The 24,626-nt window shown below is 44.4% G+C and overlaps 4 protein-coding genes across 6 annotated transcripts; all 4 read left to right on the top strand.

Annotated features, from left to right (window-relative positions):
• Positions 1-1,756: 1,756 nt before the first annotated feature.
• On the top strand, positions 1,757-6,320 carry LOC117148219 (PDZ domain-containing protein 8). The gene is made up of 8 exons (XM_033315509.1): positions 1,757-2,266; positions 2,335-2,595; positions 2,713-2,905; positions 3,115-4,402; positions 4,479-4,628; positions 4,685-5,317; positions 5,383-5,629; positions 5,692-6,320. Exons 1-8 carry the CDS (start codon positions 2,102-2,104, stop codon positions 5,878-5,880), a joined length of 3,126 nt encoding a protein of 1,041 aa, XP_033171400.1. The 5' UTR covers positions 1,757-2,101; the 3' UTR covers positions 5,881-6,320.
• Positions 6,321-7,973: 1,653 nt separating this feature from the next.
• LOC117148172 (leucine-rich repeat-containing protein 20) lies at positions 7,974-11,034 on the top strand. Of its 2 annotated transcripts, none has more exons than XM_033315440.1 (4): positions 7,974-8,490; positions 10,289-10,432; positions 10,504-10,671; positions 10,740-11,034. In XM_033315440.1, the coding sequence occupies exons 1-4, from the start codon at positions 8,205-8,207 to the stop codon at positions 10,889-10,891; spliced, it is 750 nt and encodes a 249-aa protein (XP_033171331.1). In that variant the 5' UTR covers positions 7,974-8,204; the 3' UTR covers positions 10,892-11,034. The 2 variants fall into 2 exon arrangements, with proteins under 2 accessions (XP_033171331.1, XP_033171332.1); XM_033315441.1 differs by lacking the exon at positions 7,974-8,490 and adding an exon at positions 9,910-10,089.
• An 815-nt stretch (positions 11,035-11,849) lies between these two features.
• LOC117148171 (RISC-loading complex subunit tarbp2-like) lies at positions 11,850-14,086 on the top strand. Of its 2 annotated transcripts, XM_033315439.1 has the most exons (4): positions 11,850-12,414; positions 12,811-13,523; positions 13,616-13,859; positions 13,917-14,086. In XM_033315439.1, exons 1-2 carry the CDS (start codon positions 12,201-12,203, stop codon positions 13,404-13,406), a joined length of 810 nt encoding a protein of 269 aa, XP_033171330.1. In that variant the 5' UTR covers positions 11,850-12,200; the 3' UTR covers positions 13,407-13,523; positions 13,616-13,859; positions 13,917-14,086. The 2 variants fall into 2 exon arrangements, with proteins under 2 accessions (XP_033171330.1, XP_033171329.1); XM_033315438.1 differs by having other exon boundaries at positions 11,851-13,523.
• Positions 14,087-14,719: 633 nt separating this feature from the next.
• LOC117146938 lies at positions 14,720-24,431 on the top strand. The gene is made up of 7 exons (XM_033313586.1): positions 14,720-14,920; positions 19,430-19,669; positions 20,349-20,432; positions 20,503-20,640; positions 20,716-20,855; positions 20,911-23,113; positions 23,197-24,431. Exons 2-7 carry the CDS (start codon positions 19,493-19,495, stop codon positions 23,344-23,346), a joined length of 2,892 nt encoding a protein of 963 aa, XP_033169477.1. The 5' UTR covers positions 14,720-14,920; positions 19,430-19,492; the 3' UTR covers positions 23,347-24,431.
• The last annotated feature ends 195 nt before the right edge of the window (positions 24,432-24,626 follow it).

The raw sequence follows: 24,626 nt of genomic DNA, 5'->3' as shown, positions 1-24,626 counted from the left end.
TAAAAAACACCAAAGAAAATAAATAAAAAAAAAATATGAGAAAAAACAAAACCGAAAAACAAAAAAAAAAAAAAATAGAAATGAGTACAAAGTATTAAGTTAGTTTACTGATGTGCATTTCAGTATCAGACGTTTATCCAGTTCATGATGCCTATAGAGGAAATATTTAGTTAGCTAAAATATTGGCATGCTCGTGACCATTTCAACTCGATTCCATTCGATTCGCTTCTAATGCTCACAACTTTCGCTTCGTCCTTCGAAAAAGGCTCCCAGCTGGCCGACCGCGAACTCTGCCCAACATGATGTACTCCTACTTGTATGGTTAGGTGCCAAGTGCAGGGATCCGATATGAACATCACTTTCCGGGGAAGAACAATTCGGGCACCACGTCCCGCCATTTACTACAAAATTAAAACAAAAATATATATTGTTACACAATGCTGCGATCGATTGTTCTTCCAGCTCCAGATCCTTGCATGGAGATGCCATGGAAAGCATTGCCCGATCCAGATTCAGATCCAGATCCAGAGTCATTATATTCTCAATCTGGTTACTTATGCATGCAACCATGATGAAGTGCACACAAGGCTGCTGCCGAGCCAATCCTCAATTCGAACACTTGAATTCAAATCCAAAAATTGAGGTGACCCAAACGGTCCGCTCCTGTGTTGTTAAACTTGACTCATGTCGTAGGTGGCTTACTTCTGTCGAAATGGCAAACATTTTTAACCATTGAACCCAAAACTTAACGATTCGACTGCATATTTTGTTATTTGTTTACTGTCTAGTGTGAGCGGTTACATGAAACAAAAAAAAAAAATTAAGAAAACTAAAACAAAAATAAGAACGGAAACAAGCAAAAATAAAAAGGAAATACATATATGTAAGTAGATCTGACTTTTTTTTACAAAGCAACAAGAAATATAAATTATAGGATGTGAGAGGGGATGATACGCAAATAGGAAAGGAAACAAAATTAATAATAATGAAATTAGTTTAAAATTAGAAGAATGTAACTGTTACGGCTAAATTGTAATGATAATACATATACATAAATATATGAGAGAAAACATAAATATAAATATAAATATCTTAATTTAATATACTAAGTGAATAAAGCAGTTAAATTAATTACTAAGATACGCTAGAGATAATTAAACTACATTTAATAATTATGTAATTATAAAGATGACTCGTAATTTATATACAAGATATACATACATAAACATATAATAACATAAATACCTGCCTTCAACAAATTTGTTAATAAAACTATTAATACTTTCTTATTTTACATAAAGTAAAGGAATACCATAATAAAAAAAAAGCAAGAAGAAAATAAATGTCAAAAAAATAACACAAAAATTGCACATCTTGTGTTTTACTTGTGCATTGAGTAGATTTTGATACCTTTTCAATACATGACCAACTATTTTAGTTTATATTGACTAAATGGATGAGCACATGGATCCCAGCATCCTTGAGAGATTGAAGAGCCTGCAACGCCTCTCGAAATTATCTACCCCAAGGCAATTGAAACTTCCTGCCATCAGGGATTCCTGGGCTGTACCCAGTCCACCGTTCCGAACAGCTGTTCCAAGGGGTCCGGCTGATGACTGGCCTCCGCATTGGATTGGCTGAGAATCAACCCCCAGGAAGATTGCCAGCTGATCCGGGCGCAGCCGCACTGCGCTGGGGCCACGGCACAAAAAAAGGTGCAGCCAGTGCTGCGGATACATATTGATTTTATGTCGCCTATTCAGCAGTTGTAAGTTGTTGTAAGTTTACAGCTACCGATAGCTGGGAACAGCCTCAAATTGGCGAAATCGGCTAGGGTATCAGCCAAATGGATGGGTCAAGAGCTCAGATACGGATGCATCCAAACTCCGTGTGAACTGCGAACGAACTACTGGTCGAGGGTGATACAATGCGAGCACATCCAGAACGTAATTGAAAAGACTGACATCAGATATACAGTGGCCAGTGGAGCTTTGGACTCTCCAGCTGGTCCAATCGAAGCCTCGCAGCTCCTCCAGCTAATACGATCCGGAGGAATAGACAGTAAATTTGAGTGAGAGTGGGAATTGAAGGCGTCGCCAGCATGGAAATACCCATTTCAAACATTCTGCTGCTCTGCCTGATCTTTCTGCTGATCGGCGGTGTGGTGATGATCCTGCTGCAGTACCTCATCTTCATCAAGTTCTCGAATCTGCCCGACGAAAGCGAGGAGCAGAAGCAGGCGAATGCTAAATACACCCTACCATTGGTAAGTACCTGGAGTACATTTCCCTTCCTCGATTCACAATTTCCAAATTCGTTTCTCCACAATCGCAGAACATCAAGCAGACGGCCAGGAACCTGAAGAGGCTATCCAATTCCGGACTGGGAGGTGGCGCTGGCAATGGATGCGAGAACCAGCAGGAGAGCCTCCGGCGGGCCTCCGCCCTGGTCTCCCTCAACTTTGTCATGCAGTTTCTCTTCCACGAGTTCAAGAACTCCAATCGGGTGCGGAAATGGTTCTATCGCAAGCTGTCCATCGAGCTGGACGAACTGATTTCGAAAACTACCACCGGAAAACTGCTGGACAAGCTCACGGTGAGATGTATTTCGAGTTTTGTTTTTGATTAAAATAAAAGAGTTAGAGTGATATTATGCCCTTTCGTTAGTTGCAAAGTTAATTGGTGTACTAAAAAATCATCTATTATATTTCAGATTAAAGAGCTCGAGTTGGGCGACCAGTTTCCAGACGTCAAGTCCCTATCGGTGCACAACGTGGAACTGGATAAGGATGAGCAGCGCATCGAGAACCTCGACCTTCTGCTGGACATCAACTACGTTGGCAATTTCACAACTTCCATTGACGCGGACATGGTGCTGGGCAAGAAGGGATCGATAACGCTTAGGGGTGAGTAAGTTGGCGACAGGGAATGGGCTTTAATTGTTCCTACCACCAGCCTTGCACGAATCTGGAAAAGCTATTGGGAATGAAAAAAAAATGCATGGGTTTTGTGTATATTTAAAAATATTTAAATATTTAATGTTGTTCTTATATGTACATATATATTTTACTTATTCCTAATATTTGTATTAACATCAAAACATCTTTTATTGCAGTCAAACAGCTTTCGGGAATGGCGCGTCTGCAGTTCACGAGAAAGCCCTACACGCATTGGTCAATTAGTTTCCTGGGCGATCCGGAGTTGATCCTGGACATCGAGTCGAAGTACCAGGGCCGCCAGATGCAGTCGAACATAACCAACCTGATCTCGAACCAGATCCGGAAGGCGGTGCGCCGGAAACACACGCTACCCAACTACAAACTGCGCTACAAGCCCTTCTTCCACTGGACGGCGGAGGAGGACGCGGGCGACTGTGACATTCAGCCGAATGGCCTGCTCACCGTTAAGCTGGCGGAGCTGTCCCGGTTGATGGGCTACCCGGGTGCCAGTGAGACGTACTGCACCATCACGCTGGCGCCGGTGCCCTTTATCGAGGCCAGTCAGCGGGACAGCCGGAATGTGCTAATCTCGCTGGACGTGTTCATTCACAAGGCGAAGAACCAGCAGATTGGAATTGTCTTTAAGCAGAGCGGCAGCCAGGTGGTGCGAATCGAGTCCGTGCTCCCGAATACACCGGCCTGCAAGTCCAACCTGCTGGCCGGCGACGTCCTGGTGGCCATCGAGGGCAGGCCGGTGACCACCATTCAGCAGATCGCCAAGGTGGTCAAGACGCTGCAGGCCACTGTCTTTAGTCTGCGCATCGAGCGCATTATTCCTGGAATTATTCGCAACGATGCCATACTGGAGGACTTCGAAAAGTACGAGGATATCGGCGATCTGCCAAGTTCGTATCCCTGCCAGCCGAAGTTGGAAACGGATGAGCCTGCAACCGCTGATCCGACACCCAAGCACCTGGTGGTGAAGCCCAGCTTGAGCGGAACACCAACCAATTCCCCCAAGAAGTCCAACCTCATTGCCAAGGCTATCAAGAAGACAATGAGTCGGGAAAGCGGGGATAAGGATCGGGACAAGGATAAGGATAAAGACAAAGATAAAGACAAGGACAAAGATAAAGACAAGGATAAGGACAAGGACAAGGACAAGGATAAGGATAAGGAAAAAGGCAAGGAGGAGGTGGAGGAGCCGGTCAACTACTTCTACCAGCACTCCACCATCGACTGTCCGTTTAGTCCACTTATCCACATGGAAGACGTGTGCAGCTTCCAGTTGGACAATTCCAGTCGCTTCCTCAACGTCTGCGTCTTTGGCAAATCCGCCGGCGAGAGTGTGCTTCTGGGGTACAACAATGTCCAGATCGGTCAGATCCTGGTCGAGTGCTCCGAAACCAGTCTGAATCAGTGCCTCAAGCAGATCAGTCTCAATCCGGCATCACTGCAGGCTGTGTAAGTTAGCCAGTAACCGCCACTGGACACTCCAGGATGCACAATGGTTTTGATATATATATTTACTGATCCCCAGAAAGACGCATCCGCTGTCCAATCAGTCCGGCTTCAATCCGAACCTCTGCTTTGGCGACATTCTGTTTGGTTTCTCCTGGATGGGCAATCCCAATTTGACGGTGGGTGATGTTCCCATCAAAAGCACATCAAAGTCCCAGTCTCCGGCCAGGTAAGCTTCAAGTTCCGGATTAAAAGACTAAACTAATTCTTATGCTCCCAATGCAGAAACCCCTTATCTGGCGATCGAGTAGCTTCAGAAGATCAGTCGCAGTTCCTTAAGCTGACGAGCTCTATGGCGGACAGCTCCACATCTGGCGAATCCTCTAGTGCCACCACAGCCGCTCCAAGGGCACACGACTTTGTGAGAACCCACTTCCATCGGGCGACACAGTGCGACTTCTGCGGCAAGAAGATTTGGTTAAAGGACGCCATGCAGTGCCAGGAGTGCTCCATGTGCTGCCACAAGAAGTGCATAGTCAAGTGCCAGATGGCCACCGTCTGCGGTCCGGTGGACTGTACCGGCTCCATGCCGGCCACCTCCTCTACTCCTTCGATGGCCAGCCGACCGGAGTTCACCATCACACAGGCCGACAATCCGCAGATCCTTGATTCCAGCACCGGTGCGACTCCGTTGGATGAGACGTCTGCTGCATCTGGCGGAGATCAGGGGCAAATTCAATCGCCAACGGCCCCTGGCTTGGATGTACATCGATCCAGCCTCACCGGGATGCTGGCCCAGGGCATCAAGCGGCAGGCGAGCAACTTGGACATTCCCGGCATCGTATCCTCGCTAACTGGCAGTGGTCAGCAGGTGAACTCCAAGAGCTTGCCTCCCAGTCCACAGCACACGCCATCGCGGTAAGTTCGCATACAGAACCATCTGGAATGGCTACTTATTGAATACCATATTTGAATACTGACAGAAAATCGTCGATTGTGGAAGAGGCGACTCCTGCTCTGCAGCAGAATCCTTTCGAGAGCGTCACCCAGCACCTGGAGGCCCTGCCCTTGGACTGTCCAGAGCTCAGCTTCGAGCAGGTGATCGTCATCACGGAGCCCATCATCCGTCACACCCGCAACGAGGATCTGATGAATCTGGCCAAGAGCACCAGCAAACTCCTATACGTTGCCCTGCCGCCCGATGAGCGTGTGGCCAAGATAAACGAGTTGGTAAGTCTGCATGGCTTATGGATAAATATATATATATGTATGTATAATGTTCCTATGTCTAGTTAACGAAACTGAAAGTAGCCCTGGATGCGGAGACCGAGGGCTATACGCTGATGAACGATGCGGAGAAGGCCACCGAATCCTCGCCCTGGAGATCGGACAGATCGGATGAGCGTGTCCAGGCGCTCAGCATCATCATGCTGTACTTGTGCACGGGTCTGCAGCATGCCCAGGGTGTGGTGCTGCAGTAGATGGTCCTGCGATCCTGGGATCATGGACTACAAGGATCTCCGTGATCTTCGTAATGTCAATGGTTAAATACTTGTGTATTCGCGTGAACTCGTACATAATCTTAAGTAGTAGACTGGAAATGTGTTAGTGAACTAATGGGCATTTTTAATTCGTGTTGTGGCATACTTAACTAGAAGTATTTCAATTTTAGCCATTTGTTTCGATCAAAATACGCTTATTTGTCAGTTTTGAAACCGATTTGTACATACATAATATGGGATTAACCCAAACTTAATGGATATATCAATGGCATCCATAGAGTTCCAATTTGTTTTGGCAAATAAACATTTTTAACCAAGTTCTATCACATTTCGTATGATATTCAATCTAATATTTTATAGCAAAATGTTTGTATATCGGTATGTAATAGAGTACGTAATGAACGTGTGTGCAAATTAAATTAAATATTTTTGACGTTGATTTTAAAATTTTGGCATTGATTTTCTCTACAAACATACTGCATTCTGCATATAATTATGAGAGACGTGAACGTGGAAATGTCAAGTTCAGAATGGCATGTTTTTACTACCAAGTGATATCTAATGAGACAACAGACAGTTCCGGAACAGAGAAAAATCATATGGCGGATGCGTAGGAGATCGGTTCTATAAGTACGATTTATATACGACGCACTTTCTCCATGTATATTGAACTTTTACACTTTTCCGCAGACTTAACAAGCTTTTCCGCGCCAGCAGCAATGAGTGTTTGTATCAGGGGCTATTGCTCTTAAGATGACAAGACACTTTGTTCTCAATACAGGTATACTCATCTGAAGGATATGAAATTTTAGAAATTAAACATGGTACTGCACCGGATCTTTTAGATTAGATACAAAAAGATCTCAATCCTAATTATTATTAAATAGGTGAAACTGTTCGTGTATTTTACATAATGTGCGTATCTATAGGGTATTGTGGTATTACAAATGTATATTGTTTAGTGGCGAAAGCTTTTCCCAACTTTAAAGAAAGAGCAGTGTGGAGCTTTTGGGGAGCAGAACTTAAAATTGGCCTTTTGGATTTGTGCAGCTCTCTTTGATCAAATGGAATTATCTTCATTCCCCGCAAATTGAAGATAATGGGTAGAATAGCCTTGACAACCTTGAAAATGGCCATTATCTTGAAGAAGTGTACAAATGTTTGCTTATTATTTTATAATTACATGTATGATACATGGAAATGAGGTGTTCAATACGAGTTGTTTTTGACTGGAAAAAAACAGCGAACGGGGCTGATGCGTAAAAGTCGATTCTATAAGTATGTTGGCCAATTTACACTGGCTAACAGATTGGACAGACGTTCCAAATGAACTACATATATTGAATGTATATGCATATACATATGTCTCAGATCTTATATAACTTAAGGTTTGTTAAATTATTTGTATTATGTTTTCCATTATTTTGCTGACTAGTGTACGGTGCGATCCTCTCTCTCAAACGTTCACTCTCTATTTTCGCATTGAACTTTTACACTTTTTCGCAGATATGGTAGAACAAGCTTATTTTATTGGCAAGAGAAAGAAGGACTGTTTATATCAGAGGCTATTGCTCTTAAGATGACAAGACATTTTGTTACGAAGCATTTATACCCTTTAGAAGGTGTTAATTGGATGCACCATACCCCTTTATTTGAACATAACATATTTAAATTAGATTAAATGAAGCCGCTTTTAGTTCAGTTCTCACCCTACCTACAAGTATATATTTTTCAATATTTTATATTTCTTTTTGATCTATATCTTAAATACTATAATCTGACAGATACTTTTGTATGGAAATTAATGAGATCACTTCCCATTTTCTTTAAACATACTACCAATCAAGCCTTGGCAACATCCAATTAATAGTACCTTTTATCGCAGGGCTAATGACTATTTCGGAGCAAAGGAAAGAGTATCTGGGAATCGGTGTGCGCTTGAAAATGCCAAATTGTGCTATTATTTGCTGCTTTTCTTCCCATTTTATTTTTCATTTGTTTTGTTATGCGCAGCTTTTCTTTCTTCTTCGTGCTATAAAAACCGAAAGTAAAAAGCATTTTCAATATTTCAATGCGGAAGATAGTCACGTTCAGTTGGCTGCGAAGTAGCTCGCGTTTAAACAATCCAAATAATAGGAAAGATATATCTTGAACCAATCACACTTGCCACACTTGCTCGATTGCAAATACAAAAACACACATATTTTTTTCGAGTGATAACCCAGTGAGACAAAGCCAAATTAAAATATACCCACACCAAAGACTAGTTCAAACCAATCGAAAAAAAAAAACAAAAACAAAAGATGCGGCCATTTGGCAACGACATAACAAACATCCCGAACGGTGGTAATAATGGTGGTAATAATGGTAGTAATAATGGCAACAACGATCCCAACGACGGCAACGACAACCGGAACACCAACATCTCCAGTGAGGATCCCAGCGAGGAGTCCGGACTATCGGACGATCCGAGTATTCCGCCGCATATAGCGAGGATCGGCGGAATCGTTACCTGCCCCCCGATCGCTGGACAAGGAGTTATCCGGGTGGTTCAGCGGTGCGAGGACGCCAAGGAGAATCACAAGCTGGGTAAGTTATGGTTAATATAATTATAATTATATTATTTATGCATATAGCACATACATAGGTATGTGTATATGTGACCCAGTCATTTTTGCTTGAGGCGCAGTTGCAACTACTATACGGGTTCTGTTTATTCCTTCCATATATGCACACATTCGTATATAGGTCGTAGTATGGACAATTGGCCAATTGCCAATTTCAGTTATTGCGCACCGACTTCCCCATACAAAGGCCGACAATTTGTTTATAATTGAGGGACAATCCGAAAAGAACACTCCCCGCACAAATTGCCGATGAAAGTGCGTCTCTGCCGATTGCGATTCTACTACGTATGTATGTACATACATATTGGTATTGCATTGTTTTACCAGATTGTGGCCACGAATTCCCATCGGTTAACAAAGAAAGGTAAATTATCAATGGGCGCGATAAGTGGTAGTGGGGGTGTTAATTATTGCCCAGACATTAACCCCCAATCGATTTCATTCTGGGATTCTACGATTCTACGCAGATTTGCCTTCAGCTATTCTTCAGGGTTATTTGTTGTGATGATGAATGAAATCAAAGACCGAGATCCCTCGATTGAAACTCTTAAATAACGAAGGAATTGTTATAGAAATCTTAAGAATACGTTCGTTCCAAAAGATCGGCAATTAGTATTAGCTTATTATTATTATTAGCACAACTGATATAAGAAGTGTAGCCAAACTTTGGTAACTGTTTGTCTTAAAGGGTATCTGAGAGTCTTAAATTTGAGCAATTTGTTTCAATTTAATAGCGTAGTAAGGCAACATTTACGATGCTATAAACTAATTGCTATAAAAGTAAGGGTCACATTAATTTTAGTAGAAATATTTCTAAAAACAATGCAACTTTACATAACTAAAATGTATTAAATGTATCCACTTATTTTTAATGCTAAGGCATTTTTGTAATGGTACATATCACATCCTAACGCAACGTAAAAAGAACGCAGTATTTATTTAGTTTTCGTTTTCCATGAACCGAAAACATTAAAAAAAATGTTTTTCTCAGAAATACTCTATTAATATGTTTACGAGTGCTTCTGCTTTTAAAACATACAAATATTACAACGGCACTCTTTGTAAAATGTTGTAAATCAATGTTTTTGTTTTCAATTTTACTTCATTGGTTTTCCCCAAAAAGAAAACACATCGCAATTTCCCAGTGTGGACAAACGCAGTTTCCGCGAAGCAAACAGAGTCTTTCTCTCGCTCTTATACTCGAAAATCGACGAAAAGCTTTCGCGATCGTGAGTCACTATAACTGTATAGAGCATATAGAGTATAGAGAGTCGCCCGATATCGGCGCTCTTTTCGCATAATAAGTTGCGTGCGCAGATGGGGAAATGTATGTATTTATATTTAGTCAGTTCCATTCATGTGTTCAGTGTTGACCAATTCGGCTGTGAGCGAACACAAAGAGAATCGTGAAGTTATATATACATATATACATATAGGTATAGTGATAAGGCTGGTTACGATCGGTAGTAATCGAGGAGATCGCATGGAAACTTGGAGATGGCGCACTTGGTGGTTAGGGTGATTGAGCGTTGTGAGAATGCCAACGAGAGTGCTCATTTAGGTAGGAGTTCGTGAGATATAAGCCAAATCAATGTAACCATAACCCATACATTGCGGTCTTAAAGAACTATGTTGGGTGATAGCTTTTTAATGGCAAAAAGCTATTTTTGCATGCATTCTGTTCTTGAACCCAGTATTATTGTTTCAGCTATCCATATCTGAAGGTTATTTACCACTCGTATACATCTCGGTTCTTTCAGATCTTTCGAGCTGTGAACTGATGCAAATACCAGATGCAGTGTATCATCTTATGCGAAACACAGAGTTGATCACCTGCAATCTCAGTGGCAATGTGCTCAAAAGCGTTTCGCCCAAGTTTTCGCAAAAGTTTAGCACCATCACAGGTGGGTTGCCCAACAATAATATATAAAATATATTCTTATGTTTAAATTACAAATCGTTTATCCCTTTCCAGATCTTAATCTGTCACACAACAAACTTTCGAGGCTGCCAGAAGAATTCGCCAGCTTGTCTGCGCTAACCAAGCTGAATATCTCGAACAACTCGTTCATCGTTTTGCCACAAGTAGTCTTTAAGCTTCAGAGTCTTGCCAGTCTGGATGCCCAGAACAATGCCATTTTGGGTAAGTCTAAAAACAAAAACCGTCCATTTGTGGAATACCTAATGATCCAAGTACGTTGAATCCACTAGAAATTGATACCGATGAGGCAATTACCAGTGACAATTTGGCCCTCGTTGATCTTCGCAATAATCCGCTGAGCAGAAACTGCCGACGAAAGCTGCAGAACTTCAAGACCCCCTTCCTCCTTGAGATCTCCAAGGATGTCGATGACGACTGGTAAACCGGATGTATGTCCTGTCCATCCATTTTCCAACACAGCACACACAAATCTCTCGTTATCTCGAAAGAGAGCGCCCTAAACGGCCCTCCTTCAACTTATTTATTCTGTTTATAAAATCTATATATATATTTATCAAAAACCCACCCATGTGTTATGAAATTCGGCGACAAATCGCTCTGGGAAATGCTATGCATTAGTAACGTTATAATGTATTATTTTAATGTCTAGTTCAAATTAGTTAGACAATATATGTAAATATATTTTAATAGAATTGGATAGAAGTTATAGCCCACAGGTAAATTCCTAAAGAGTTTTGTGAAATGGAAAAATTTGGTCAACAAGCTTGATCTAATTGTTGTGGAATGTACTTTTTGGTCAAAATCATTGGAAATTGGTTAAATGCGAAGCTTTTTACTAGAAGCATAAGCTTTTGGACCCAAAAGCTCGATGTTCAGGTGGGGAGAGACATTTGGAGCTTGAGAGAGTGCAGATCGTTAGCTCAATAAAAGATGCACTGGGCAAAATTACAATATATATACACATATATTAACGAATACTTGCCGATTATACTTTAAATTTCTTTGTTACATTACGAAATCTATATATGCAGCTCATTTATTTTCTAGTGACTCTGAAAATGTGTGGGAAAAATGTGCAAGCTTAAGGTTTTTCAACTAAAATATCGTTGAAATACGCTGAACCAGCAATGGTAAACGAGGCTTAAGCCGAAACCAGAGCTCAGATTACGATAGCACGAGAAAGAGAGGGACGGCCAATAGTTACCCAGTGATGAGCCAAGTTAGCATTAGTAGCCAAATTACAGCTAACAAAAGTTGGTTCCTGATTTTCCGTAAAAGAACAACATTTTTTTTGGAATGCCATGCCTCGTTGAGCTCGCATTGAAATTTCAAACTTAAAAGTGGAAATTCTTGGTTCTTAAATATTTCAAAATTTATTTAACAAAGTCCGTCAAAAAGTGATAGGGATGGTTTGTATTGGTAACTAGGAGTGAAGAATATGGAAAGGAATGGCCCAAATATGGAATGTTATACCTTGTAGATGGCAACTGATCACATTGTCCTTGGATCTAATTTCATCCAACAAACGGAGCTGTCAAAACCATGTACCCCTGCCCCACCCGAAATTTATTCAGTTTACTTTCAGAGCTCGTCTGGAGCAGAACTCGTCTCAGTACGAAAAATCTAAAAATTTCCCAATTATTTTCTAATTGTGAGCTAAAAATTTTACAAGCAAAACAAAAAAGAAAAACTAAACAGAAATCGCTTTTTCGGTACTCGACCAACGCGTGATGGGCAACGGCACGACCAAGAAGATAGCCAAGCGCTTGGCCGCCCACAGCATGTGTGTGCGGCTTGCCCGGCCCTTTACGGCCATGGGTGCAGGACGCTCGAAGGAGTCGGCCAAGAATGCGGCGGACCGTGCGGTCATCGACGAGCTGAGCGGCGCGCAGCTGCCGGAATCGCCTAGCAGCTCCGCTGGTCCGTCAGTGACTGGCGGAGGAGATGCCGGCGAGGAGACCGTCGGTAATCCTATTGGCAGGCTACAAGAATTGTGTGTGCAACTGCGGTGGCCACCACCGTCGTATGAAGCGGAAGTGGGTCTGCCCCACGAGCGGGTCTTCACGATCGCTTGTTCGGTACTCCACCACCGCGTGATGGGCAAGGGCACGACCAAGAAGATAGCCAAGCGCTTGGCCGCCCACAGCATGTGTGTGCGGCTTGCCCGGCCCTTTACGGCCATGGGTGCAGGACGCTCGAAGGAGTCGGCCAAGAATGCGGCGGACCGTGCGGTCATCGACAAGCTGAGCTGCACGCAGATACCGGAATCGCCTAGCACCTCCGCAGGTCCGTCAGTGACTGGCGGAGGAGACGGCATTGCTAATGCCACGGGCGGAGGAGATGCCGGCGAGGAGACCGTCGGTAATCCTATTGGCAGGCTACAAGAATTGTGTGTGCAACTGCGGTGGCCACCACCGTCGTATGAAGCGGAAGTGGGTCTGCCCCACGAGCGGGTCTTCACGATCGCTTGTTCGGTACTCCACCACCGCGTGATGGGCAAGGGCACGACCAAGAAGATAGCCAAGCGCTTGGCCGCCCACAGCATGTGTGTGCGGCTTGCCCGGCCCTTTACGGCCATGGGTGCAGGACGCTCGAAGGAGTCGGCCAAGAATGCGGCGGACCGTGCGGTCATCGACGAGCTGAGCGGCGCGCAGCTGCCGGAATCGCCTAGCAGCTCCGCTGGTCCGTCAGTGACTGGCGGAGGAGATGCCGGCGAGGAGACCGTCGGTAATCCTATTGGCAGGCTACAAGAATTGTGTGTGCAACTGCGGTGGCCACCACCGTCGTATGAAGCGGAAGTGGGTCTGCCCCACGAGCGGGTCTTCACGATCGCTTGTTCGGTACTCCACCACCGCGTGATGGGCAAGGGCACGACCAAGAAGATAGCCAAGCGCTTGGCCGCCCACAGCATGTGTGTGCGGCTTGCCCGGGATTGATGCGGGCAAAATCAGCGACAGGATCTGCGGCGAGTTGGAGGGCGAACCCCGCAGTAGTGAAAATTATTTTGGTGAATATCTCTGTGCCGAAACGGACCACGCAGCACGCAGCGACATGTGAGTTGAAAGTTTGAAGTTGAAGTTTGAAAAAATGAATTTTTAAAAAGTGAGAAACTAGAAAAAAAAATACAAATCTTTTTGTTTTCTAGACGCACACATACAGAAAATCATACTGCCTTGCAAACCAAACGAATAATCATACTGCCATGCAAGTCAAACAGATACAAGATACCTACACGAACAGAGTGCAGTTGCTAAGTCCAGGAACGTCCCACTTTTAAGCCATAAACCAAATTAATTGCCATCCCGCTGATACAGGTGCTAGCAGCCACGCCACATTACCTTTTGTAACGACATGAAAGTAATGGCAAAACTACCGTTTAACGCATCAAAGTAAGTAATTAAACTGTCCTATTTCTTTTGCATTAACTATCAAATTTTGCAACGCAGCTGGGAAACGAACATCAAGACTCCTTCAACATTTGACATTTTGCCAACGGGTTAAATAGTATAGCTATCAAATCGATGGTACCGGTCCCGTTGTACGAGAGGATTTCGTCGTTTTGCCCGATATTAACAATTCGCTTGTCCTTGTCTATATAAACACAATATAAAAACAATTCATCGAACGCAAATTAGAAATGTTTTTGATCTGGGAGGTTGTTAATCCTTCACATCAACAATGTGCAAACTTATTTATAAATAAATGTTGGCGGGTCGTGCAGCAAACCGAAGCTTCAAATACCCTAGCTTACATGGTAATTGTTATAACTTGTAGTAGCACCTGATCTCAATGGAGCAGAGGAATTTAAGGAATGTTTTGTATTGGTAATGAAGCCTTAATAAAATGCCGAAAAAATTTGCCTTAATCCGTCATTGTTAGCAGTCATAATTGGCTGTTCAAAACAGTTATTACTTCGGCTGTATGCCATTTCTAGCCAAGTTATGAGAAACAAAGCCCAGTTAGAGCATACTTTTAGACATCTTCGGTTAAAAAAACGCTCGTTATAGCTAGATGATCATCTCCGTCGAGCCAAAGAGAGAGCCAAAGAGAGTGCCAAAGAGAGAGCCGCAGAGAGAGCCAGAGAGCCAGTGAGCTGTTTGGCGGGGGGAGACAACGAATGATAAGTGCACAGAGACCCAGCCGCAGCTCGGCAACCTGGCAACCTGGCAACCTGGCTAACTGGCAACTTGGCGACTTGGGAGCTTGGCTCAAAAGCTGTGGGCCGAGAAGGCCGATCCAACCAGTCTGGCCCAAAGCAAACAGTCAGTCGCCAGCCAGTAATCCACTAGAGCGCGTTCGGGCACGGACAAGTGTTAGAGACAAGTCTGGTCTCAGATCACACAAAATTCCAAAAAAAAAAAGTATAGTGAGAAAAGCAAGAAGAGAAACAAATCGGCATTTAGTAAATCCAAAATCAACCAGACGTCGAAGCGCGACTCAAACGGAAAAAGTATATACCAGCGTTTTTTTTTGTTTTGTTTCATATTTTTTGTTCGTTTAAGTTGTAGTTTTTTTTATTTGCATATCTATTTCCCGTAATACACTTGCGAAAGCTCTTCCTCTCTTCGTGGCTAATTTGAATACCCCAACTTGCAAACAGCATTTGAAAATGGCATAGAAAACAACATTTGTGAATAACATTCGTCTGTGAAACTACATTTGGTTTTTTTTTGGAGTGTTTTAAGTTTTTAAGTTGGTAACCAGAAAAACTATAATGACCCAAGTAGTGTTATAGTCTGATAAAAAAAAGACGGCTTACGATATGATGGCCCATTAAAAGCACAAGCTAATCGCCTAAACACACCAACCTTCTAAAAACACAAGATCATTGTTTAAGTTTTCAATAATGCAACTGTGCTAACAGGTAAAAAACAAACATCGAAATGTGTTGTGCTGCAACTCAATTGAGTTTGAGATAGGTGTGTGTGACGCCTTCTCAGTTGAGATGCCTTCTGGGTACTGAATATAAATCATCGTCGTCGGTCTTCCAGGAATTTGCATTACTAATCCTAACCCAGTGGAATGGTGGATACGATTCTCGGCCGCAAGTAGAAAAATTGAAAAGCTTAACATTTCGAATAGGCAGTGTGCGGTCAAGTGGACAATGGCGCCCTGTTTCCAATCGAGGCAGGTCCATTCACAAAAGAACCAATCTTTGGCTTTCCCTGCCAGACAAATGAAAAGAAGGGATCAAAAGTAAGGTACAGTAATCCCCTGGCAGAATAAATGGCGTTTGATTCTGATCCGAGAAAGTTTCACTCCACTCCACTCCACTCCACTCAATTGTATCTGATCGTGTGCGGAAGTGTGGCAGAATGGAGAGTTCTCACCGCCTTGATGATTTCATCAAATTTAATTGTTATCGCCATCGTGACGACTGCCTTTTTTCGTGGACGGATGCTACTGGCTTATGGGGCTCTTAAGTCGCTGCACTTCAATTAGCTCTTGGCCGAATTTGAATCGATTAGCTGGAATGGCTTTTGGAAGTGCATTCTTTTGTGCTCTTAAATGGCACTCTAGCAGTTAGATTCTGCATTAGCATATTCTACAAGTCATCTAGTAATTGGTGTCTAAAAGACAATTAGAACTGGCTAAGAATTCTTTAAAGGTACTTCATACTGTATGGTTCCTTAAAACATCTTCAAATAGAGCAAGGTACCAATGGCAATTAAAACGAATATCATGATATGGGTACTTATTGGATTATATAAGATGGTTGCAACCAAATATGTTGCAAGTATAGGACAAGTATAGTCCAGTTTCGCCACTGCACCACTTAAGAAGGTAAAACGTGTGCCAAACCAGAATCTAGTAGGTACCAGGCAGCAGATTTTCAGAACTGATTGTACACCAGAAGGTACCAGTATTCATGGCTAATGCGTGGGTATCGCCCAGTTGGAATGCTGTCGAAACGCCGCCGAAGCTGTTGTTTTCCAGAGCTTGAACACCAAACACCGAGCAGTGTCTCCGATGCTTACGCATTTCGATGAGGCAAGCTCGTCTTTGGGGCGCGAAAGAGAGGCAGCGATGCGGGGCGGCGAAGAGCGGTTGGGACGGCTCAATAAGCGCACAGCGCATGCGCAGCTCGAGTTCGCGATACATACCTGGCGTACACCGAGCAAAATAGAGCGGTACTTCGTAATATGCATTGCATTCTTTGTTGGAAATCTATAAAAGAAGTTTACTAATTTGTAATTCAATATTATTATAAAATTAAATATAATATGAAAAGTATAAGTTAATTTTACAATCCAGTATAAAGAAGGAAATAGAATAGATTCGATTTCAAGAATGTGCTCTGTTACTTCTCTCGGTGCACTTGTATTTCAACTGGTACTCATGCCTTGCCAACTCTCGTTCGTCGCGTAATCATTAAACCATAGCTCGGATCTGGAGGGAGCGGTGTGCGGTGTATTGTGGAGCATGGTGGAGCTACCAGGGGTGTTTGAGACTCGGAGCGAGCGACCAGAGCGAGTCAAAATACCAGTTTATTCCAACTGAGCGACAATGCGAACCTATCCTATAGATACCTTCTGGTCTCCCAGTGTTGGTTGGTGTATGTGTGTGCTGGTGTGCGAGTGTGCCTGTGAGGCTGCATACAAAAGATACTTACCTACCTGTGCATACATATATACATAAATATGTACATACCCACTTACATGGCTAAAGGTGTGCTGCACATACACGTGTGTTTCGATGTGTGTGCCGAAATTTTTACATGAGAAAGAACACTAATCCAATTAATTGCGATTTTTTGCGCGGCCTCACGTACACGAAAATAAAACTAGAAAACTTTTTATGATTTTTCCGGTGCAATTAGGATAGTAACATAAAAAAAACTCTTTCTTTGGTGGAAAGTATTCAAAGTTGTGAGCTCATATTTTATTTTCCAACTGGGGAAGATTTTAAATACTTTGGTTGTTATTTTATTCATATAAGGTACATTTAAAAAGATACTCATAAATAAAAATAACGCTATATTTCAGAAAGCGATATCTTACTTATTATACATTTAAACAACTAAAAAAAAGAAACATAAATAGGTTTCTATGTTTACTTATATGCTTCATCGCGCAATTACCTTTCTGAAAAATGAATAAGAAAAGCCTTCGGCGCATTCAACTGACTCATTGCATTTTTAATGATTGAGTCAACATCTTATCTCATAGGACCTTAGAATTTTTCCGGTTGACTGCACTTACAGCCCCCATATAATATAGTATATATGTATGTACATATATATAAAATAACTCAGCCTAAAAGCTTAGCTGTTCAAGCGAAATTCAAAAACACGGGATTTTAAAGATCAGAGTTTAGAGAAATCATATATATAATATATTTCAAGTTCCGTTTCAAATGGGCAGTCAAATAGCGGGTTTCCGGTGGAACCAAAAACAAGTTCTTTGCGCCTATTTAAGCCAGCTTCGTGAGTCACTCGAATGATAACAAAGTTTGTCTATTGAAACGCGACAGCAACCTTGACAAGTACATACATTTCCAGTGCAGTTCGAGTGCTGTATGGCTTAAATCGAGCGGCTGGAACAGGATTTTGGCCCAGGTGTACCATTAAGTTACCTTGCCAGGGCTGTGGCCAAAATCCGCTCCTACGTGCCCAGCTTTTTGCCCTGCCAATGTATCTGTATCTGTATCTGTGGCTGTAGCCGAGCTTCGTCGTATCTGAATCTGTCTGCTGAAACTGTGTTGTGCCTTGTGTTGGTTGGCTGAGTGAAAAACCCGTTCTTGCTAAAAGTGGTAAGCTTATATCGGAGGAGTAGAGTTTTAGCCACTGCCATTGCTGGTTTTTCGCTACACTTTTGTCTTGGATCGACTCGAACTGGCTCTGCTTTTGCTTTGCTTAGTCTCTGCTTTTGCTCTGCTTGTGCTTTGCTTGTGCTTTGCTTTGCTTTGTCGCAATGCAGTCGGCAGATGGATGGAGATCCGCTTCAAGGCGAGTGCCTGTGACAAATATGGCTAAATTGTCGTAGGTGTCTGTCTATATTGGTCTACCAATTGCCTCAACTTCTACATCGAATCTCTTGTCTTGTCAGCATTGCGTGAGCCCAGACGCTTTTATGCAATAGGTGTAAGTGGTTGGCATGGCGTGCATAAATAAATAAACTGGATGACAAAACCAAATTATCAGCATCCAAGTAAAGATATTTCTTTCTGCGGCAAAAGTGCTGCTGTATCATTGTGTATTTTGTGTTAGCCAGTGTAATCTGCGTATGGCAGTCGCAAATCTCTTCAAATCCCAAGTTGGCTGACCTATCAATCTTCGCATCGAACATCTATCTGTTCATCTGCGGCGGTCCACGCTTGTCCATCAAAGCCAAAATTGAAGGCAAAGTGAAAAAAGATACAAAAGAACTCAGATCGCAGCAAAAGCAGCTTGCAAATTGGTTCTTGGCTTTATAGCTAAGCCGTGTTCCACATGAATCACATACATATGTGTATGTGCCTAGGTATCCATGTATCTATGTATCTCCGTATCGCGATATTTGGGGCGAAGGTCGTTGACAGAAGGCCGCCAAAAGCCAAAAGCAAAATAAATACAATGGGCGAGGTGGAGGTAGTTTATTCAAAGACTCGGATGATGGTTCACTGAACGGTACCCTTTGCGAGGGCAATAAATTATGCACTTCAACTACCTGATTTATGCTCAGTTGTTTAACAGAGCTACTTTGAAGTTCCGCGAAAGTCTAGGAGAAAGATAGAACTTCAGACAAGAAAACACTGTTTTCAATTTAAGCGAAGAGAGTTTGTGATCTTATGGTACACAGGTCGTATTAGATGTTTATCACACATACGTCATGTTGTACGCTTTATGGGTATGCCATTTGGAATACGTAACTATTTTATATCTAAAGATATAGATAACATCATGACACAAGCAGGATACTTCTTATTTTTTATTCCATTCCTTTAAGGGAAAACCCTAATTGAGCTTTCTTTTTCACAGCCCGAACCCCGTTTTGTCTGTTTTTCCGGCTCTGGAGAGCCCCGCGTGGAACTGCCAACCGAAATGAGCTCGGACCAAGGGCCACTCTTGGCCAAAAGAGGACGGCATGGCCTGCTGTCCGCTCTCCTGCTGATTTGCCTCGCCGGCCAGACGGCGGCCCAGTCCAATTACGTGCAGCATGGAGACAGCGGTAACTACACCACCAACGGATTGCCCGAGGAGGCGACACTGGACGGCAAGGTGAGTGATCACTCCAACCGCACTCCATTCGCTCGGCTTAACGCCCTTGGAATTGCCAGTTGGGGCCAGGTGGGGCCAGGTGGGGCGTCATGGCTGTGCCATCCATCAAGCGTGGCCAGTTTATCCATTTAAACGGACGTCAATGTCGAAAACTGCATCCAAGACTGGGCTTAATCGCAGCTGAAAAGAATAGATACATCGCTAATGGGCTAAAGAAAACTGGCGAACTTGCCAGCTTTGTCTTGGTTTTAATGAGGAAATGCAACTGCAACCACAAATTAAAGATATGTTAGCGATGCATTTTCATCTTTCCGTTTTATAAGCTAGTGTTATATCAGTAACTTTGGGCTCCATATTCAACTGTACTTCCGATGGAAGTGGGGTCCACACTCACAATGGATGCTCGGTTCGCCACAGAGCCAGTTGCACAGATCCTAGGGAAAATCCCAGGCCCATTGTCTTGGATCGAAATGGAGCACGAGCATGGCAGAAAGTGGCCATTAAATATGCATGAACCTAGCCACCTAGTTAGTTTGTTGTGGAATGTCTAAGCTTATACGTTTATATGGGAATTATTATTGGGCATCTGGAGGAGGTTTTATATTGTTTATGGAAATACCAAACGGAATTCTCGGAGATGCAAAAATATGGCTTTAAAAACTACTATACTTTCTTAAAGGTTACCAAACTGGACGACATCAGTCCACTGATTTTCCTCAACCGAACGAAGGCCGCTCTCAATTGCGCCGCCGGTTCCATGCAGGTAATTGGATCTCCTTTCGAGGATTACCCCATCCCAAAGCCGCAATTAACTAAGCTTTTCCCCCAAACAGGTTGATCTCAAGTTCAACGATCCCTTCCATGGCATTATCCAGGCTGACTATGATCGCAGTAGTGCGTGCCGCGTTAGTGGAAAGGGAGCCCTCAGCTACCGACTCGAGTTGCCGCTCAAGGGATGCGGTACCATCCAGGTGAGTATCTTCAGGGCGACAGCTACATACCTTGCAGATGGATCTGAGTCTTGGTTATTCCATTCTCCTCTATAGAACCCCACCCGTGTGTTCACCAACAACATCATTGTTCGATTCCACGCCAATCTGGAAATGGACGGCGACGAGATCATCACGATAGTCTGCCGCTATCCACCTCCAGTTCCCTCGCTTCCACCTGCACTGCCGGCTCCAATGTAAGTCCTTCAATCCGAACCTATCTGCTTGGATACTATCTATGCTCCTCCACAGCCTGAACCCGATCGCCACCAGTTCTGTGCTGCAGCCGCCGCTGAAGAGCATCCAGATCCTGATGATCATCTGCGCCATCATGTTCCTTACGCTCCTCCTTCTGGGACTCGCCGTTTCCTACTACTGTCTGCGCAGTCGGTCAATTCCGGTGGTACGTCGCCTGCCGATGAGCATGGGCAGCGGATCGGAGATCACCAAGCTGAGTGGCAGCAGTGTGGGTAACATCAGTGCGTTCGAGGGCGTCAAGATCCCCAGAGCCCATGCCGCCCTGCAGGCAGTATACAGCTCTTCGGGCAGCGAAGGTGCACTGATACCCTCCGACTATCCCAGTGAATCGCACTCGGAGATCGAGGAGATCGATACGAGATCACTGCCCTTTAGCTCAGCGGGCAGCTTCGAGAATCGCGCCTTTGTCCACGAAACCTCCAGCATCTACAGTGATCACTATGCTCCGGCTCAGGAGATGCCGTCCGCGAATGCGGTGATGACCACCACCTCGGTGACCCGCCACTCGATTCCCATACAGGAGGCAGTGGCCGCCGTGGATTCGCCCAAATTCGATGTCCAAGTGCGCGTGAAGAAGTCACCACCCCCACCTCCATCCCCAGTGACCTCGGATACGGAGAGTGTGGCCACTTTGCGTCCGGATCGCAACAATCTTTCGACCATCATGGAGGCCTACGAGGATCGCGAGAGCGTGCTCACCATGGACTCCCTGCCGCCGCAGGTCGAGACGATGCACTCGCAGTTCACCTATGTTCCCGAACTCCATCCAGCACCGCAAGCACCCCAATCTATTCCCCTCCCGCCGCCGGCTGTCGTCGAACCCAAGTTCTCCGTGTACACACGAACCCATCACGAGGTGGTGGATGGTCGCCCAGAGACCTGGTCCGATTACACCGACGGCCCGGCGCCCAGTGAGATCACGGACTTGTCCTCTGAGGCACCTGACAAGACTGTGGAAACGATGCACTACTACGAGGATGAATTCATGCCGGCGTTGGAGCCACCGGTGACCTCGCACACCGTCGACGATGTCTACCTGCGCACGGTGACTGAAAAGAAGACAATCGAGGACATCGAGAGCCACAAGCGTAGGGTCACGGAGTACAAGAGCAAGCCGAGGGCACCACTGCCGCCGCCACCACCACCACCGCAAGTGGATCCCAAGTTCGATGTGCGGGTGCGCAACTATCCTGGCGACCGGGAGCAGCAGCTGTGGGAGAACTTCTCGGACATATCCAGTGCCTCTGGACTGACCCTAACGCCCAAGATGGAGCGCAGCGAGCTCAGTCTGCCGCCGGCGGAGCTACCAGCTCAGATCCACGACAACAAGCTAAAGCTCACCAGTCCGGAGCTGGTGGGCAACATGAAGCCGATCGAGGTGCCGCCACAGGACAAGGATGTGCCCAACTGGGACGTGCTGATCCGTATCCTAGAGGAGCCCGAGATGTCGGAGGTGGGCCAAGACGACGTGAGCTCCGTGCACAATCTGACCTACGACGATCGGGCCAAGTGGAAGGAGATCATCACCACCCAATCCTCGCTGCGCACCATGCTCACCGAGGCGGTGGTGAGGGAGGACTTCGAGCGGATTCGTCAGGACACCCGGTACGAGCGCATGTTCGAGCCACAGACCTGGGACGTGATCATTCGCATCCTGGCTCCGCCCGGCGACGATGATCCCGACGTGGAGATGCGCACGCCAAGGCGCGGCAAGAAGGCATCACCGCAGCCATGGGACACCCGCTCCCGTCGCAGCTCGCTGCCCACGCTCTACGAGTACGACAGCGATGGTGGATCGAGCGTGCGGACCATCCGCAACGATCCGGGCATGTCCGGCATGCTGATGACAGGCGCAGGACCTGGCGGGGCACCTGGCGGACCCTTCAATATGCAGCGATCGCGTCGCAGTTCGCGCACCTCCTACCAGACCGACCACAACGACTTCCGCTCGATGTCCGAGGTGACCGTCGACTTTGGGCGCCCGCACCAGGTGGACCATCCGGACAACGTGAGCGACGCCAGCAGCTACTACAGGATGCAGTACTACGACGACGACGATCGGCGCTCCTTCCACCGCTCCCTCAGCCATCCCTCGCTGGCCCGATCCGCCAGCGAGTTCACCGAGCACTGGACTGCGCCCGACGAGATGGAGGTCTCCTCCCCGGAGGGCACTCCGCACACTCGCCGCGCCCGACAGGTGAGTCAGCCTTCCAATCGAATCCCAATCACTTCTCATATCGTGGATCCTATATGCGCACATCCTATATCAAATCTTTGCAGCCCCTGTCGTCGAATCAAGTGGCCTTAGCCACCGGCAGGAGCGGCGAACGTGTGCTGTCCCAGACCCAGACGCAGAGTGAATACGTGGAGACCCATCGGAGGGTCTACCATGCGGAGAAGGAGATGCCCTTGCCTCCACGCAAGTGGTGAACGGATTGGAAGACAACGCCCATTGAAACTAACAATCGATATAGCACAAAACATCCAGATGAGCCACCCATTGTCCCATCAGGAGCGAGTAATCGAGGGCAGTTCAGCCAGTTTCGAGAATGCCCCTTACATGTAATTCGAATCAATGGGTCATATATGCATGAGTACTCAATAACCTTACAATAATTAACAAACGTGCCAATTACAATTGCCTGACAAAGTAGCCACTATAAAGAAAAATCTGATTGTCAGTTCGAAGCGTATGATGATTTAGTTTTCGGTTTTCTGATTATTATTTTCTTTTTTTTATCGTAATTTTGAAATTCATTTCCCAGTGGTATCAACTCCATTCGATTCGTGTGTTCTGCACTCCCAACTGAGATTTCGCATTTAATCAAAGATGTTCAAAGATGAGTGAAAAGAGCAGGGTAGTTAATTAACCAGATGGTTACAATTCTAGCTAAATGTGTTCTTTAAATGTTACGCTGCCGTTCGATAGGAAATTTGTATGAGCAGTCACAACTTCTCAACTTATCGTCAAAATTAGTTGATCGCAAGTCCAATACTTTCTAGTTACAAATGTATATATAAACAAACTGCCACATGCACACGATTGAGTTTTGAACAGATTCGAGGATCCTTCAGTCTTTAAAAATATACATATACACTATGGTAGTTGGGATAGATACATACACAGGTTTGAAATAAAAGTATTACTACTGATTAGTATTCTTCTCGATACACTGCATATTGGAATTGAATACGAGTAGCCTAATGTTGGGGTATCCTAATTGAACAAATGACACAAGTAGATTGCAAATCCACGATGAATCGGATGCACACACGATATACTTTCTCATGATAATCAATTTTCGCGTAACATAGTACTAATCCGTCCAAGACATATACTATAAGTTTAATTGATAAATAATAATTGTCGCGAAATCAGCGAAAGCGACATGCTACAGCCGTATAAACAAACTTACATATTTAATTCGCTTTTTGGCTGGGCAAGCCTTCCAAAATGTGTATAATCTAAAACAATTTGAAATAAATTATAAATAAATAAAATACCCACTAACAAAGGCGTCCTTGGTTTCAATTCAACTCTAAGTACTTCTTAAAAGCATTTCAATACCACCACAATCGAGTAAAAGGAGATATAATATCAGAAAAAAATGCATTAATTGCAAAATGAAGTTTGATATGTCCCAACCAAAATTTGAACGTTTATGTGCTTAAATATTCAAATTCAAATGCTCAAAATCAAAAAATATATC

This window comes from Drosophila mauritiana, chromosome X (assembly GCF_004382145.1).
Source record: "Drosophila mauritiana strain mau12 chromosome X, ASM438214v1, whole genome shotgun sequence".
Classification (NCBI taxonomy): Eukaryota; Metazoa; Arthropoda; class Insecta; order Diptera; family Drosophilidae; genus Drosophila; species Drosophila mauritiana.
The sequence above is the reverse complement of the archived record's forward strand: the minus strand, read 5'-3'. Positions and strand labels throughout refer to the sequence as shown.